We start from the raw sequence: 19,134 nt of genomic DNA, 5'->3' as shown, positions 1-19,134 counted from the left end.
TCAAATAATTCCTATATTTTTAAGACTGCTTATTAGAAACTCAGTAATAGCTAGCAGCTAATTTAGGCCTTACACCTACACATTGCACATGTGGGATGCAAACATAAGCTTTGCCACACAACCTGAACCTCAGTAAAAAAAAAAAGAAGTTCAGTCAAATCTTTTTCTCTCACCAGCACCCATGCCAATGCCACACCTTTGAGAACTGGACTTTTTAGTCTGTAATGGATTTAATGAATCGAACCGCCTTGGATTATGCTCAAAGATGTGATGGCTACAAGAAGCAGGACAGTGATGGACTCCATCTTCACTGTGGAAGAGATGGCGACATGCTCCATCACAGGAAAAAAGGGGATTATAAGGGAGAAAAGACAGAGCCTTGACAAAGGCAAAGTGAAGCTAGTAATTGGTAAGCATGCCTGAATATTGTTGGGGTTGGGCAAAATGCTGTTGTATCAGCTTGTTAACGCACAAAAATGTTGCTCTTTTTCAATTATTTTCATTAGCATCCTCATTGACACCTATTTTACACAACATGAATTAATTGGTGAACCCCGAGTATTTAATAGCATTTCATTTCTTACAGACCATGTCAAAAAAGTTCACGGAGCCATCGGACACACTGAAACCAAAGCCTGCATGGCACAAACATTAAAAGACACTAGGAGACGAGCTGAGAGGGAAACAGGGTAACCTATTTATACTGTATATGATACTGTTGATGATACTTTGATTCGTAGAATCCAGTTTTGGATGGCTTCTAAGGGGCCTGCTGGGTCTGCACAGGATCTGTGCTTGTTTATATATTTGACTACTTTACATAGACCAGTCATCACTTGAAAATAACAGAACCAATCCTGTAATCCAGATAGAAAAGAACTTAACCTTTACTTTGACAGAACAGACTGGTGTTTGTACTGCCCTAATCTTTGATTTTGTCTTTCAATCCCAAAACAGGGAGCCTGCTGGAGGATACCCAGAGGACTGAGACAACACAAACACACACACCCTTTCCCCAGAAGACATTTTTTAGGGGCATTTTGATCCTTTTTATGGACAGTTCTGTTCTCACTTTTCATTGCATGTTTGCAAATAAATAGTATTTGTATCACTTCAATTTGTCTTAACTACTTTATTTCTTGTAAAATTATTAAACTGAATATTAAACACTGGTTTGAAGTCTCTGCCTTTGTATGGATGGACAGATCATATCATGTACCCTCATTGTCCTCTTAGACGACCTCTGCCAGGCACATCCAAAACTGCTTGCATTCCTAGTTTAGATTTGTGTTTTGTTGGTTTAAATTTTATATATAAAATGTAAGTACTAAGACCCACTTGGTTTCATATGGGTATTTGAATCGGTTTCACATGGGAGTTTATATGGGTTATACATGTTATAACATGGGTTACACATGTAATAACATAGGTTACACATGGAATCCCATGGGTTTCACATAGGAATTTACATGGGTTTCACATGGGAGTCTATATAGGTTACACATGTAATAACATGGGTTACACATGGGTATTTGAATCGGTTTCACATGGGAGTTTATATGGGTTACACATGTTATAACATGGGTTACACATGTAATAACATGAGTTTCACATGTGATCACATGGGTTTCACATAGGAATTTACATTGGTTTCACACATTACACCATGAAAAATTTTCCAAAACCACATGTTTCCCATGTTTAACATGTGCAAATCACGTGTTACACATTTTTCACATGTGGATTTAACATGTTTTTACATGTTAAATTTCACATGTGCAAAATCACATGTCCATATAATCACATGTGACCACATGTGATTTGCACATGTGACATTCATGTGGTTTTTCTGTAAGGGCACTCTGACAGCACTGAGCAGCTCCTTCAGTGACAGGCTACTTCACCCACAGTATGTGAAGGAGAAATACCGCAGGTCCTTCACGTAGACTTTAAATCAGCAGCCTGTGGACTGCATACACCAAAACTGACAAATTAACTTATGTGTAATATATTAGTGTACACTTAAGTGTACGATATCAATATTCCTTGTGTGCAAAAATTTGAATCTCAACCATTGCCTTATTTTACTTACTATAATATTTATTTATCTGTCATATCTTGTTTCTTTTAGTTTACTGATGTTTCTTACTATTATACTATCCTTCAAAGGTGAGGCATGGTATGAATCAGTGTTGCTGATCCACCTGGCCATCATATGAGTCATTAGGGTGACATGAGTCCTGGTGTGAATGGATGTTAGGCTGCCTAGAGAGGGATCTCAGGACTGCTTTGTAAGTAGTTAAGAAGAGGTGTTATAAGCCACCTCTTCTGATGATGGTTGTTCCAGTTTGTCATATATGGCTTCTTTCACTGCTCTTTCAAGCCATCGATCTTCCTTGGCCAAAATATGTATATTAATGGCCTTAAATGAGTGTCCCTTGTTCTTAAGGTGGAGGTGGACTGCTGAGTCTTGACCTGACAAGTTGGCTCTACTGTGTTGTGCCATGCACTTATGAAACAGTTGAAGGCCCTGAAGCAGCTGGTCCTTGCCCACCCGTGTCCCCTGGTGAGCTCGTCCAGGGACCCACTGCAGTTCGCATACCAGCCTGGCATCGGAGCAGATGATGCCCTCATCTTCCACCTCCATCGAGCTCTGTCTCACTTGGAGTCACCTGGGAGCTCTGTTCGAGTCCTTTTCCTGGACCTCAGCAGTGCTTTCAACACCATCAGGCCAGCCATCCTGAGAAACAAGCTGGAGCTTTCAGGAGTGGACCAACACCTCACATGCTGGATAGTGGACTACCTCTCCAACCGCCCACAGTATGTGAGGACGCGGGACTGTGAGTCAGGGACTGTCCTCTGCAGTGTGGGGGCCCCCCAGGGAATGGTGCTGGCACCGTTCCTCTTCACCCTCTATACGGCTGACTTTTCCCACCTGTCACCCACCTGCCACCTGCAGAAGTTCTCTGATGACTCTGCCATTGTCAGCCTCATCACAGATGGGGACGATAGGTCATACAGAGGACTCATCCAGGATTTTGTGGACTGGTGTCAGCAGAACCACCTCCTGATTAATGCAGATAAAATCAAGGAGCTGGTTGTGGACTTCAATCATCACCCGCACTCTCCCCCATCACCAGTGAACATCCAGGGAAGGGACATTGAGATGGTGACATCTTATAAGTACCTGGGTGTTCATCTGAACAGCAAACTAGACTGGACTCATAACACACTGCACTTTATAAAAAAGGACAGAGCAGTCTCTATTTGCTCAGGAGGCTGAGGTCTTTTGGGGTGCATGGGGCACTCCTGAAGACCTTCTATGACTCTGTTGTGGCCTCTGCCCTGTTCTATGGTGTAGTCTGTTGGGGGAGCAGCATCACAACAGCTGACAGGAAGAGGCTGGACAAACTCATCAGGAAGGCCAGCTCTGTCCTGGGATGCCCTCTGGAACTGGTGGAGGAGGTGGGGGAAAGGAGGATGACAGCCAAGCTGTCCTCCATGACAGACAATGACTCCCACCCCCTCCAACACACACTCACTGCACTGAGGAGCTCCATCAGGATGCTACATCCAAAGTGTGTGAAGGAGCAGCATCACAGGTCATTCCTTCCTGCAGCTGTCAGACTTTACAACAGAAACTGCTCCAAGTAATCGGTACAATAATATGTATAATAATCTGTGCAATAACCTGTGAAACAATCTGTGCAATACTACCGGTACATAACAGTCTGTAAATACTATTTACAATTTGATGGATGACGTTTTTATCCCACCCTTTTGCATATACTTGTTGTGTTTTAACTTGCATGCACTTGTTGTCTTTTTACCATTCTATCCACTTCATTGGTGCTGCTGTGAATTTGGAATTTCCCCTCACGGGACAAATAAAGGAATATTGAATTGAATTGAATTGAATTGAATTGAATTGAATTGAATTGAATTGAATTGAATTGAATTGAATTTTGTTTCCCCAGTGTACAAGTCTGTGCCTCAAAGTGTTACTGGACATAAAGTACATAGGGATGTGGCGCTTGTTGAAAGCACTCCTGCGTTTTTTCGATACTCCCACAAAATAAGGGATGACAATATTGTTCCATTAATGGTACTTTTCTGCTCTTTCTGTTCTGTGTCTTTTCGTTGTCTTGATTAAGACCCAGTGTAGATAACCCCACACTCTAAGTGCTTCCCTGATGTGTTTCCTTCTGTCCTTGTCGGCACGTTCTGAGACCAATGGTGTAGGGTTCTGGTCAACATATGTAAAGTTAATATTGTCCAGATGCTCAAGGGACGTTCATCACATCCTGGAGGAAGTCTCCAAGTTTTTGGAAAAGGCACAGATATCACAGTACACCAAGGGCAAGGAATGGCAATTTCAAACATTACAGGTATGACAGAGCAAACCTGGAGAAAAAAGGATGACAATAAAACACAGCTGGACATTCATGAGAAGTGGATGAAGAAATTTTTCTCACTCAACTAGAAACGGATGTCTTAGCCAAGGGACTTTACTGTAAATCCAGATCAGATGCCAGTGGTAGACATTTTCATGGCTACAGAATTGGCCATCAGAAACAACAATTTGGAGGCAGAACAACTCAGGTTGAACGTATCAGCCATCCACAACAGTGCTAAAGTATCATCTTCCAAACTCTACTTCCAGGAAAGGAAGGCACGGACATCACTACAGAGAGACCGGAACATCACAAATTTGCCAGCCAGTAAAGGAAGATGCACAGAGTTGCTAAACACAGCTGACGACCATGCCAAGATGACCAGTCAGCTCAGTGATACAGCTACCAATAAGATACTGAGGTGAGATCCCTACAGCAGTTATAGGAAGGTGGTAATCAACTGCTTAAAGCTTCTGGAAAAGGACAAAGTCATTGACCGACCACATTATTACCACCTGTAGCCCAGGGAAGCCACCCCTTGCATTTAGGGACTCCCCAAGATACACAATGAAGGAGCCCTGTTCAGACCCATCAGCAGCAGCATCAACTCAGTTACCTACAACAGTACCAAACATGTAGCCAACAACCTAGATCCTTTGGTTGGCAACACTCCACACGACATGAAAAAGTCCCAGGATTTTGCCACCAAGGTGGGAAATATAAAACTGGACTCAGATGAAACCATTATATCTTATGATGTCACTTCACTCTTCACATGCATTCCCACTCTGTAAGAAGTAAAGACTGAAAGGACCAGACAGCATTCTCTCCAACCAAACCAACCTCACCTGAGATCACATACGTACCCTGCTGGACCTCTGCCTGAAAAAGTCCCAGGATTTTGCCACCAAGGTGGGAAATATAAAACTGGACTCAGATGAAACCATTATATCTTATGATGTCACTTCACTCTTCACATGCATTCCCACTCTGTAAGAAGTAAAGACTGAAAGGACCAGACAGCATTCTCTCCAACCAAACCAACCTCACCTGAGATCACATACGTACCCTGCTGGACCTCTGCCTGACAACCGTCTGTTTGCAGTACAACCAGGATTTCTACAAACAGAAGCATGGCTGTGACATGGGCCACTGGTTTCTCCAATAGTGGCAAATTTCTATATGGAGGAAGTCAAGAGTTGAGCCCTGAGTCCTTCACAACAACTGCCCCCAGCCATTTGTTTTGGTATGTGAATGACATCTGGGTCAAATTAAAACACGGGAAGTGGAAGCTTTGACGGATGTAGGAATTAGATGACTTACTAATCCTGGGAATCAGCCTACAGTATGAATTGTAAAACTCTTTATGGCCCTTTGTCACTGAGGGGAGAAAGAGGATCAAAGGACATTCAGTGGGGGACACTGGATAGAGGGGGAAGGTAAAGGTACAATTCACTGTACCTGAGGAGTTTATGGTATAGTATAAACCCTAAAGAAACGGATGAGTGAACTCCCCCAAATGGTCGTTGTCTTTGAAGGAAGGTTTATGATTACCAGGTGTGTGTGTGATAACCATCTGTCCTTTTGTTGAAAAGTATAAAAGCCAAGACATTGTGGAGATCTGCAGAGAACACTCTGCATGAGTCTTCCCTCCATGCTGCATGTATTAAAGAGACCTGATTCATCACACCGAGTCTATAATTCTTCAGAGAATTAGCAACTCTCAACAAGCAACAAGGAGAATTTCCCTGACACGGATCACATCAATGCAGTGGACAGCAGCATCAAGTTAATTTGGAGAGGCAGCTGTGGGTCAGGAGGTAGAGCGGTCGTCCACCAATCAGGTCAGTGGTTCAATCCCTGGCCTTGGCAGTCCACATGCCGAAGGATGCTTGGTTCTGAGCCCCTAAACTGCCCCTGATGCTGTGCCATCGGTGTATGAATTCATATGTAGCTTTAGATAAAAGTGTCTGCCAGAGGATTTGCGCAGTGCACACTGCAGATGACAGAAGACTCCACATCAAAGTACACAGAAAATCCGTTCACGCAGATCAGTAGTTGCTCTTTTATGGAATCAGATTTGTGTCAAAATAATCAAACAAAACTTCTTCAATATCAAACAAAAATAAAAATTTGAGAGAGAATAAAACTCACTGAGGCAAAAAAAAAATGTCATCTCAAAAGTGAAATTTGTAACTTGCAAACATTATATGTGCAATTGAGTAAACTATTGGTCTTTCACTTTTTGTCATATCCTCTGTGTCTTTCTCACTGCTCAGACTTTTGCTCTCACCATCAGCTTTGCAGTCACGCTGCCAGCTCTCTCGTTTTTGTTTGCGATTCTGACACAAACCTCTCACATGGGCAGGCTTTTTCAGGGGTGCATCGCCATTGGCTAGTGAGTTTTTGAGTGACAGCTGCCCAGAATTTGCTCAGTGCAGCACATGCAAAAAACAACACAGACACCCTGGACGGCAGCACTGGGCACGCACTACTTAAACTTGTTCTTTGGGTTTGGTATGGTGTAAGATAGCTGTCAGAAAGATGTGGTCATATGTTAATGTTCATATTTGTAAAGTTAACAATTTGTATGTCATTGTATAAAGTTGTTTTACACAAAATTCTGCCGTCATATACGTGAGTCTGTGAAATTGGGTTCGGGTTACAATTGTTTATATATGAGTATAAGTCTAAAAGCTGTGAGTGCAAAGTCTTATGAATACAACTCATTTTTGTACGACTACGAAGTCTTCACTGTGAATATGAATTCAAGTTTACAGGTACGAGTCAAAAAGTGCTGAAATGACATCACTGAGGTCACAGTCATGTTGCAGGGGAAAGTAATCGATCCACGATTCCTCCAACTGTGCATGCGCATGCCCCAGACGCAAACATGCAGGGCAGCGCCGCCAGCCCTGGAGAGACTTCACAGGTAACATCAATAATAACGTGCATAACTACTATTGATTTCATAAAATCGAACCATTTTATACCTGTGAATATTCTCATTCATCCAGGTCATTGTAAGCTTCAGGGCATTCAATCGTTCGCAACTGGACTTTGTCAGTTTGTCTTGGAAGACGTTTCGCCTCTCAACAGAGCAGGCTTCATCAGTTCATGCGCACCAGACTAGATAGGATAGCTCTAGTCTAATGAAATGGTGTTAGGTTCAAGTATTTATCCTCTGAGTGAGGCCAACCCCCAAAACCAAGGATGGTATCACTATTGTGAGGCAAACGATCCCCCATTAAGGCGGGGTAGGGTGCAACCCTTGGGTGTTAACGACAGTCGTCTGCCTCGTTAGTGTCCCATTCTTGTCATTGGGAGGCTCTTTGAGCCATGTGTGAATGACTTTGTTGTTTATTTTCAGAGGCAAAATTTTTGAATCTCTTTGGAAGAGATGAAAGGACAGCATTGTATGTGGGAGATAGGTGGTGTCTCAGACCTCCCCCTCTGTTCAGAGACAGTTTTTCAACCTTGACATAGATGGCTTCTCTCACTCCTCTTTCAAATCATCTGTCTTCTCTGTCCAGAATATGCACATTTTTATCCTCAAAGGAGTGTGCTTCCTCCTTGAGGTGCAGGTAAACAGCTGAGTCTGGACCTGAAGAGTTAGCCCTTCTGTGTTGTGCCATGCGTCTGCTCAGTGGCTGTTTTGTTTCCCCGATATATAAGTCTGTGCATTCCTCACTGCACTGGACCGCATACACCAGATTGTTCTTCTGAGTATGAGGTGTCCAGTCTTTGGGGTGCACCAGCCTTTGACTGAGAGTGTTCCCAGGTTTGAAATGTACCGGGATGTTGTGTTTGTTAAAGATTCGCCTGAGTTTCTCTGATACACCAGACATATATGGAATGACAATGTTATGCCGTCTGTCTCTCTTTTCTTCCTCTGTCACCCTGTTCATTCTGGAAGCGGCTGAACTTTTCAAAAAAGACCAGCTGGGATAACCACAGGTTTTGAGGGCACCCCTCAGGTGTTTGTGTTCCTTGTCTCTGGCCTGTTGGCTGGTTGGAACATTATCAGCTCTGTGTTGGAGAGTTCTGATAACACCTAGTTTGTGTTCCAGTGGGTGATGTGAGTCAAAAAGGAGGTACTGGTCTGTGTGAGTAGGTTTTCTGTAAACCCCAATATGGAGGCTCCTGTTCTCTCCAATGTGGATATCACAGTCCAAAAAAGGCAAACTCATGTCCTTGACATCCTCTTGAGTGAATTTGATGTTCTTGTCAACTGAGTTAATGTGCTTGGTGAAGGCTTGCACTTCTTGGCTTTGGATTTTTACCAATGTGTCATCCACATATCTGTACCAATGGCTTGGTGTTGTTCTTTTGAAAGAGTTCAGAGCCATTCTTTCCATGTTCTCCATGTACAGATTAGCCACAATGGGGGATACTGGTGAACCTCACACACCCATGTTTTTGCCTGTAAAACCTCCCCCTAAATTGAAAATAGGTGGTTTTTAAGCAGAGTTGGACTCACATACTTATTGCATTAGCTTGCAAGCTAAAGATATTTACATGCCGTGAAGCTAGCTTAGTGCTATCGTTACTGGGTGCTACCATTCATAATTTTAGAACAGATCATTAACAATCAAGCCAGATTTGGGATGAATTAACATGAACCAGTAACTTTGTGTAAAGTTAACATGGAAAGAGTGAGAAGATTGATATGGAGAAATAAACCCGGACTTGATGAATCATCCTTCTTATTGGACGGTTTTGAGACAAAAAGTTACTGGTTCATTTTAACTCGTCCCAAATCTGGCTTGATTGTTAATGCTCTGGTCGACAGTTATGAGGACAGTGCATTTTTTGAGAGGTAACGTTATATGTTTCATAGCTGTTTAGTGCTAACTAATTAGCTATGGCCCACTTCTACTCCCAGTAACGATAGCACTAAACTAGCTTCATCGGCATCGAAATATCTTTATCTTGTAAGCTAAAGCAATTAGCACCAGAGAAGCACTTCCCTGATGCGTGTTGTTACCCAAACTGAGCCGTCATGAAGACCACAAAAAGACACAGAACAGAAAGATTAGAAAAGGACCATACAGAACAGAACAATATTGTAATTGTCAAACTCAGAGGTGTTTTCAACAAACACCACATCCCTGTGTACTTCAATCCGAGTAACACAGAGGCAGACGACAAATGCGTGGGTCAGTTAGCACTGAAAGAGGCCAATTGGACAAGAGGCGAAACATCTTCTGCAGGCACTGCAAATTTCCCCAATTTATAAAACTCTGCTTATGTGTATAACCTGTATGAACCTTGAATACACGCAGCATGATATCATGATATAGACTGACTTTCTCTCACCACCCTCAAGTGTGACTGACTTCCAGCATCATTGCCATTAATGTGGCATCATACAGTATAGTCTGACACAGTATTAAATCCCCCTGTTCATCTCCATACATCCCTCCTTTTCTCTTCTCTCATCTCTCCATACTCTATCTCTCTCGCCCCTCTTTTTCCCCCTCTAGCCAATCCACTCCTCCTTCCTGTTTTGCATCTTTAATGTTAAATGTGTGTGTGACAGAGAGAGAGGCAGAGAAATAGAGAGAAATAGAGAGAGAGAGAGAGAGAGAGAGAGAGAGAGAGAGAGAGAGAGAGAGAGAGAGAGGGAAAGAGAGAGAGAGAGAGAGAGAGAGAGAGAGAGAGAGAGAGAGAGAGATTTTGTTTTACACCCTCCAAACACCACATAGCGTTGCCAATCCATACTTCACAGTGTAGTGCACTGTGTAAATGAGCATGCAAGTGTGTGTATGTGTGTCCTAGCAACATTAGCTATTCTATTTGACACATTCAAACTGTAACAGAGCTTCTCTCCCTTTCAAGCCCTGGTGTGTCTCTCCTGCTCTACACATTTTGCTAAATACCTTTTTTCTCTCCACTTTTTTTGGCCCTGTTCTACATAAGGGCATGAAACAAAATTTTTGGCTCCCTGAGTTTGAGGAGGGCAAAAAACAGCCATCACCACACACACACACACACACACACACACACACACACACACACACACACACACACGCGCACACACACACATACACACACACACACACACACACACACACACACACACACACACACACACACACACACAGAGGAATATATAATGCATCAAAGCAATGGTTTTCCCTCCAGTCAAAGCAAGATTTTGAATGTAGTTCAGTGCCATCCCAGATACAGCCTTCTGCATAGGCTTCCATTTACTGGGTTCTATTGGGAGACAGTCCACCGCTCAACCTACCTGGAATAATGAAGGAGTTAAAAATCTTGAAATACTGCTGATTTTTGAACATTCGGTCCAATGCTTTCCAATGGAATATGAATGAAATTTTTAGGTGAAAAACTGTAGCAGGAGTTAGGTGCCAAAAAAAAACGTTGAGAGTAATAAGCAGAAAAATAAGTAGTGGGAAGGGCATAAGTGTGCAAGCTTCCAGCTTGCCCACTCACAAAAAGAAGAATTGAACAAAGTCTAAATTCAATACAACAGTAAGTTCTGCAAAGGATATGATTTGTGGGGGGATGTTCAGGGGGTAGCACAGGAGGTCTCCAGTGGGTTTCTCCAGGATTCCTCAAAGGAGTCTTGAGTTATGAGCATATACAGTGAGGTCAATAAGTATTTGATCACCCTGTGATTGTGCAAGTTCTCCCACTTAGAAATCATGGAGGGGTCTAAAATTTTCATTGTAGGTGCATTTCCACTGTGAGAGACAGAATCTAAAAAAAAAAACAGAAATCACATTGTATGATTTTTTTTTAACAATTTATTTGTATATTACTGTGTCAAATAAGTATTTGATCACTTGCTTATCAGACAGATTTCTGACCCGCAAAGACCTGCTATGCTGCTTTTAAATAGTCCAACTCCACTCTGCTCATGATTCTAATTTAGTAGCACCTGTTTGAGGTCGTTAGCTTTCATAAAGGCACCTGTGCACCCCACAATCAGTCAAAAGTCTAACTACCAACATGGGCAAAACCAAAGAGCTGTCAAAAGACACAAGAGACAAAATTGTAGACCTTCACAAAGCTGGAAAGGGCAATTGCCAAGCAGCTTGGTGAGAAAATAACAACTATTGGAGCAATTGTCAGTAAATGGAAGAGGCTAATGATGACTGTCAATGTCCCTCGGACTAGGGCCCCATGCAAGATCTCACCTCGTGGGGTATCAGTGATGCTAAGGAAGGTGAAGAACCAAGGCTACTATCAGTAATACACTAAGATGTCATGATTTAAAATCATGCAGCGCACGGAAGGTTCCCCTGCTGGTCAGCCCATGTCAAGGCCCGTCTGAAGTTTGCCAATGACCATCTGGATGATCCAGAGGACTCATGGGAGAAAGTCATGTGGTCAGATGAGACCAAAATAGAACTTCTTGGTCTTAACTCCATTCGCCGTGTGGGAGTATCATCCCAAGAACACTATACCTACAGTGAAGCATGGGGGTGAAAGCATCATGCTCTGGGGGTGTTTTTCTGCACAGGGGACAGGATGACTGCACTGTATTAAGGAGAGGATGAATGGGGCCGTGTATTGTGAGATATTGGGCAAAAACCTCCTACCTTCAGTCAGAGCGTTGAAGATGGGTCGTGACTGGGTCTTCCAACATGGCAACAACCGGAAGCACACAGCAAGGAAAACCAAGGAGTGGCTCCGTAAGAAGCATATCAAGGTTCTGGAGTGGCCTAGCCAGTCTCCAGATCTAAATCCAATAGAAAATCTTTGGAGGGAGCTGAAACTCATGTTGCTCAGCGACAGCCCCGAAACCTGACAGATCAAGAGAAGATCTGTATGGAGGAGTGGGCCAAAATCCCTGCTGCAGTGTGCAAACCTGGTCAAGAACCATAGGAACCATTTGACCTCTGTAATTGTTAACAAAGGCTTCTGTACCAAATATTAAATTTGTTTGACTCAAGTGATCAAACACTTATTTGACACAGTAATATACAAATAAATTGTTAAAAAAAAAAATCATACAACATGATTTCTGGATATTTTTTTTTTTAGATTCTGTCTCTCACAGTGGAAATGCACCTATGATGAAAATATTAGACCCCTCCATGATTTCAAAGTGGGAGAACTTGCAAAATCACAGGGTGATCACTTATTGACCTCACTGTATATGTGATAGGTCAAGCCAGCTTGCACAAATAAACATGATACTACAGATTTTGGTTAATACTTGCTCCTGGAGCATCCACACTAAAATTGGTGAAAATCTAATGAGTTTTGGGGTACAACTTTTTGGTATTTGTGGTTGCTAAATATTCTCCACTTGCTCAGCATGTGCAGCACAAAAACAAGGAAAACAAATCATATTTCTCTGATATTCTCTGCACTAGCTCCCTTGTAAAAATTCAGAATAGAATTTAAAGTCCTTCTCCTGACTTGCAAAGCCAGAAATGGTTAGGTACCATCTTATCTTAAAGAGTTCATAGTACCTTATCACCCCACCAGAACACTGCATTCCCAAAGTTTCCGTTTTGTTAAAACTTATAGTTGGGCTGGCTCAGGCTTGCTTTGGGCCAACCCTTGGATATGATGCTATAGGATTATACTGTTGGGGGCCTACCAATGATACAATGAGCTCCTATGTTCTTCTTTCCCTTTCCACCTGTAAGCTTTGATGTCCTACCTAGGCATGTTACTAACTACTAATAGGTCCTGGAAATGTTTGGAATCCTGAATCGAAAAGGGGCAAGGAGAGAGATGTAGCCAGAGACACGAGGCAAAGGTAGTTATCAGTGGTGTGGAGAACAGATGAAGTCAGAGACAGGCAGGTTCGATACCGGGAAAGCAATCCAAAGAATAATGCTGGAGAGTCTTGCATGAAGGCGAAGAACAATCTATTGACAAGTGAGTGTGAGAGAGCTGCTTATGTAATGCACTGATTGAAGGTGTGTGTCAGGTTGAATCTATTGTCAAGATACTTGCCAAAAAATAAAGGGGAGTCTCCCTCTGTTATCTGTTGCCAGATTGTCCTGATTCATTCATGGCTTCCTTGCTCATTTCCAAGTGTGAGTAAACGTGCGTCTTGATCAGGATCGGTGTGCTATTATTTTTCTCTAAAGAATACGAAAATTTCCCATTCAAAGTAAATGGGACAAGGCGAAAAAAGTGAAAACAATTTGACCTTTTTCAAAGGACTACTGCACCAGCACACGTTCACCTAGAGACGCCGTTCCAACTTTAAAACGTAGACACAAGTCTTGTGTATTGGTGTATTATTCCACGTTTTGATAGGTCGTATAGTTTTTGGTCGCTGTTCAATGACCATGATCAATTTTGGAGAAATTTGAAGATTATAGTGGATGTGTATTGCACGGAATGTTCAAGCTAGAGTGGAGGAGACCAACTGCCAGATAGGAGACGTTCTGAAAAGTGTCTGAATTTTTTTCTTTCAACGCTCCTCCAAAGCACAAATTTTACTCTACGCGTGTGAAATTTTCCAAAGTTGTAGTGCTGCTTGTGCTGATTCTCACAATGTGCCTGGCTAAACAATAGGACTTACGATGTTTGACTTCTGCGCCTCTGAGCGAGGAGAGTAACTCTGACCTGGCCCATAAGGTCCAATACAAATCAAAAACAGGAGAGACAGAAGCCACCCACTTTTTAACTCACTCTAAAATCCACATTTTTGACCCCAGCAAGAAAATAAAGTGATCAGTGTGTACAGCAAAGCCTTGTTGCTTTGATGGTGAAGAAATTTCGGCAATAGGAGTTTTGTTGTTTTCGTGAGAAGCGTTTGTTCGAGGGGTGCGCCAAGGCCAAATTCAGACGTTTCTCAGAACCTCACAGAGCCAAAAGGGCCCATCACCACGGCGATTGCTGGAGAAATACTGAGATTATAATGGGTGTGAATTGCACGGAGTGTTCGTGTCAGAGTGGGTGACATCGGTCAGAGTGGGAGAGAGCCTAAAATTACTCCAGATTTTTTCTCTTTCCACACTCCTCCAAGCCACAATTTACGCTCTACACGCATGATTTTTTTCCAAGATTGTAGACAAATTTGTTGTGTCTCTCACAATGTGCTCAAATAATCAGAGAGACTTACAGAATTTGAATTAGCAGCCTCTAAGTGCGGCCACGTCTGTCTCTGCTCCTCATTGACCCCAATACAAAGATGTTCTGAGAAAAGCAGAACAGATCCCTGTTTTAAACTCGCAAGTGAGTGGTCATCAGACTAGAAAAGCGCTATACAAATGCAATCCATTTACCATTTACCATTTCCTCACTACAAAGCTGATTCCTATCCTTCCTGGGGCAAAATTACATGAAAATATTAATATATAAGATTATAATAAAGAAAACATGATAGCTATGTACCCCTCCAAACGGAGATTTTTCCGAGGCACACTCCAAACGGAGGGGTACGACAGATTTCTCAGAATGCCTTGCAAGACCAGTATTTTCTCCATGAACGAAGTTTTAAAATGTACGAAAACCACTTTATTGTCTATTTTAACGTTGTTTCAATGTGTAGTGGTCATTTTCCTCGTAAAAAAAAACCCCGAAAAAAATCGATAGTAGTCAAGGCTTCAGTTACGTGGTTACCGTTGCCAGGCTGAATGCCACTAGCGGTGCTCTGTGGGCAGCCTGATAATCTGCAGTGATAACGTTATCAATAATAACTTTGGCAACCTCGCTGCTGGTATTCAGTTACATTGACAGCGTTATGGGATACAACATGCAGGAATGTCATACACAAATCGAATGTGACGGTAGCATTAGCTCGTCGCATCTGCCTACGTAAGAGGCAGCGGCGACTACTGATGACGTACGCGATTGTCGAAGGGGTGTCCCAATTCGGAGGGGTTGACTTTCGGCCCTACCCCTTGGCACTCCGTTTCAAGGGGCAAGGGACAAGGGGTAGGGCTAAGGGGTAGGGGTAGAAAAGAGAAATGGGATTCACCCTTAGTCTGACCACAGTACTTGTAAGTTATTTTTTCTGCTTCTATTAGAACGGCAAATAGGCACACAGACGTACACACTTCATTTATACACACAGATACACACCCACTCACACAGCAGAAACATATAACATAACATATAACAATAAACACAACGAATATTCCACACACACTGTAGCTTGCTAAAATATACAAACACAAATTCATACAGTATATGCACGTCATCATGTATACATACCCACATCAAACATTCTTTATCCACTAGGGGTAAATAACCAAAGCAGTTGGTTAGATCTGGGAAGCAGTTTTTTCATGTTGTTTTTAATGTAGTCTCACATGGCCAGACCTAACTCACCACACTTCATACTGCAACACAAGCTAAGCTGAATTTGTTGTTACAGGAAAGTCCTCTTCGCCTGCTGTGTCAGTGTGTGCAACTGTTGCAGACCTGACAATCCTCCAGTTTTTCCCGGGATCAGTCCTACTATTATTTTCCTGTAAATCTCCTGTATTTTCAACCTTTACTTTAAAAAAAAAAAAGGTGGCTCAGAAAGCATATTTGCATATTTGATGTGTTTGTACAATCCTCTCTGGTACAGCAGGTCGCAGTATGTAGAACATTAGGTGGAACATCTGTTGACAAGAAGTCAATCACTCAAATGGTATGTGTCAAGATAAGACAAGAAGAGGAACAAGAACATGAAAGATGAACGTGAGAGGAATGGAGTACCTGCTAAACAGACTAAAAGTCTGTGCAAGTCTCAACAAATGGGAGGAGGCTTAGCCGTATATTAGTCAAAGTCATGCTTTTTTTAAAATATGCCACACGAATTTCAGTGGATCATATGGAGAGAAAGGCGACCTGTGCCAGTATGACAAATCTGCCCAGCATAAGCCTGCCCAAGAGGCACAGCAACATGCTCCTCCAATGACTGTATTTATATTATCTTTCCCATCCATTTTTTAAATCACCCTCTACTACCAATTATCTCACTTGCCAGTAGCATCTCTCAAAATCACAACTGAAGCATAATGTGTAAGTGATGTGTATATGTCCTCCAAGTAATACATGAATAGTGCTGAATTTATATGGCCTTTTCTGTTTTCGTTTATACAATGCAGGAATTTTCTCAGCATTTCCCTTTCAATTACGTATCTGATTCTGACTACACAGGGGTGGCTGTGACACAGGGGGTAGAGCGGTCGTCAACTGATCAGAAAGTCTGTGGTTCTGGCCCTGACCTCAGCAGTCTACATGTCAAAGTATCCTTGGGCAAGACACTGAAGCCCAGATTGCTTCCGATGCTCACTGTGTGTGAGTGCATGTGAATGGTTAACGTTCAAAATGAGCAAGTGGCTTAACCAACATCGTACAATTATGTGTGAATGAGTGAAGTGCTATATAAATCCAGTGCATTTACTGTCTAAATAATTGGAGTGAATTAGTTAAGCCAATCCTTGGAGCTCTGATATTTTCAAGTGTGAAGATTTTAGGATTCACTGTGTGTGCCCCTGTCTAAATGTATGGTATGTGGACAGTAGTAAGGGTGGGACAGCCCAGGGGGAGACACTGGAAAATTCCCCTTATATTGAAATCCCAATGTTGATAGGTATGCTGTTGCTGATGTATGTAAATGTACTCAATAGACATGTCCTGTGGTACAGTTACTGTTGTACTTATTTAACGTACTTTAAGTTTTCTGCCAAATAAATGCTGTTGAGATGTCCCTTGTATAACTCTGAGAATGAATCATATAACATTTACTAATTTATCATGGGGCAGGTTACTTCTTCCAAAACACATGTGGGCCGATACCTCAAATTTCATTCTTATCTGGGGCCAATAAGCACATAAAAAAAAAATTAAGTGCTTATGTTATTTTTTCTTTCTTAATATATGTTCCCTTAAATTGCATGCATCTGTTGTCTTCTGGAGCAAGAATGCAAAACGGATAGAATTAGAAGAGCAGAAGGAACAGAGGTGAGGAGAGGGAGGCGAGATGAACACAAAGATGTTCCATGGGGGGGTCAGGGGAGGAAGGGGGGAATGTTACATCAACCCCCTGATGTTTTATCTGGAACTCAGAGTTGTCAATCGATCATGAAAAATGTGAAAAAAGGATTGTTGTTTTTTTTGGTAACCAAGTGTCTGGCATTATGACAAGATGGCAAATACATGTAAATACAACATAAATATATATAAAAAAAATAATAATAAGTAGTCAATTTATACACTTTGGACTAATGTCACTCATAATTTCAAGCCTTGTTGCTTTTATATTTCACAGCATGGATGTGATGAGGAAAAGAAGAGATGAAAATACTAAGAGAAGAGCAGGGCAGAGAGAAGGAGGGGCTTTGTTTTTTCCTCTTCACCCCCTCAGAGAAAGCTAATGCCCTCATTGTTTGGATTTGGGTTTCCATAAACAACATAATCTTCCACCATTTAGATATGGTGATAGAAAAGAAAAATATATTCTGACTGATGTTTTCAACATTATATTAATTATTTCTCATGTAAATATCAAATTATTACTTCTCTACTCATACAAGAGCAGTTTATCACTTTGGTTCACAGTGTTCCATTATTAGTATATTAACAAGAAACTTGTTTTTATTTGTTCATATTTACTTACTAATCTATTTCTGTATGAAATTGTTTTGTTGGTTTGTTTGTACATTTTCTTAACATTGATGAAAAGAATATTTCACATATTATGCATTCTTTAACAAAGTGCATCATAATGCTTCACTATGTACGTAGTGAGGGGTAAGATGCCCAGTCAAACTCACTTTACCCACCTTTTTAAGACCGTATGAATACCAATGACAAGCATTAATTCCAACACATTTGCAGGACTATGTATCTGCCCAATTGCACATGACAGTGTCACATGATAAAAGCCCAAATTATTGGCTGAAAGTGGTTATTACAGCCTTTTCCGAGGTTATATTTAACCTACCCTCATTCATTTAACACTAAAATTCATTAACTATATATGGTCAAAGCCTCAATAACAACTGTCGTGTCCATGTACGAAATTAAAGCCTTTCACTCACCATTGAAGTTCCAGAGGGGTTGAAGCCCCGCAACTCCGTTACTGTCGTTACTCATGTTGCATGGTCACCGAAAACTGAAACCTCTCTCCGTTATTTCTCCGCGTTCTATCTTCTCCACTTTCCTTTCTTCAAGTTCTCCACCAGCTGTCGTATCAAAATTCGTCGATAGTCCTTTTTTGATTCTATATCCGTTATTTCTTTATTGTACCCCCCCTCTACCCCACCCCACCCCCACCCCTCCTCCTCTTCCGCTGTGTACCGGAGAATCAGAGTTCACTCTACCTTGATGATCCTTTGCCTCTATTATGAATTCTCTTTCTGGTATGGCATCAACCAGTTTGTATATCGCAGTTTTCTGGGGCTATATGCTGTATCAGTTAGTCGGTTTGTCATTGGGATTTATAATAAAAACACATCATAAAATCTGCAGCAATCAACCACTTATACTTCTTAATTACGAAAAAGAAAATCTTCTATTGCGCGGTTTCTCGCGCACCACAAAGCGTCTCCTACATTCAAAGCGAGCGAGCGAGCGAGCGAGTGAGAGAGAGAGAGAGAGAGAGAGAGAGAGAGAGAGAGAGAGAGAGAGAGAGAGAGAGAGAGAGAGAGACTTGTGATGTCATTTTCCTCAGCCAATCCTTAATGACTGAATCTTTACCTTAGCCAGTCAACATTTACGTCTTGGCAGTGCTGGTATTCTAAACACATAGAACTATACTGATGTACTTTTGCTTAAAATCACAGAAGTCATTACAAAAATG

General features: G+C 41.8%; 1 protein-coding gene across 2 annotated transcripts in view; it reads right to left on the bottom strand.

Moving 5' to 3' along the window:
- Positions 1-18,915, bottom strand: part of LOC139352073 (muscarinic acetylcholine receptor M4-like) — a 108,938-nt gene extending 90,023 nt beyond the window's left edge. For both annotated transcript variants that reach the window (XM_070994124.1, XM_070994121.1), the window contains exon 1: positions 18,374-18,915. Coding sequence is in view for 1 of the 2 variants with exons in the window: in XM_070994121.1 (XP_070850222.1) it covers positions 18,374-18,428 (55 nt within the window). In the remaining variant the exon portion in view is untranslated. The remainder of the gene's footprint in view (positions 1-18,373) is intronic.
- Positions 18,916-19,134: the final 219 nt, after the last annotated feature.

This window comes from Chaetodon trifascialis, chromosome 24 (assembly GCF_039877785.1).
Source record: "Chaetodon trifascialis isolate fChaTrf1 chromosome 24, fChaTrf1.hap1, whole genome shotgun sequence".
Lineage (NCBI taxonomy): Eukaryota > Metazoa > Chordata > Actinopteri > Chaetodontiformes > Chaetodontidae > Chaetodon > Chaetodon trifascialis.
This window is presented reverse-complemented; position numbering and strand designations above follow the sequence as displayed.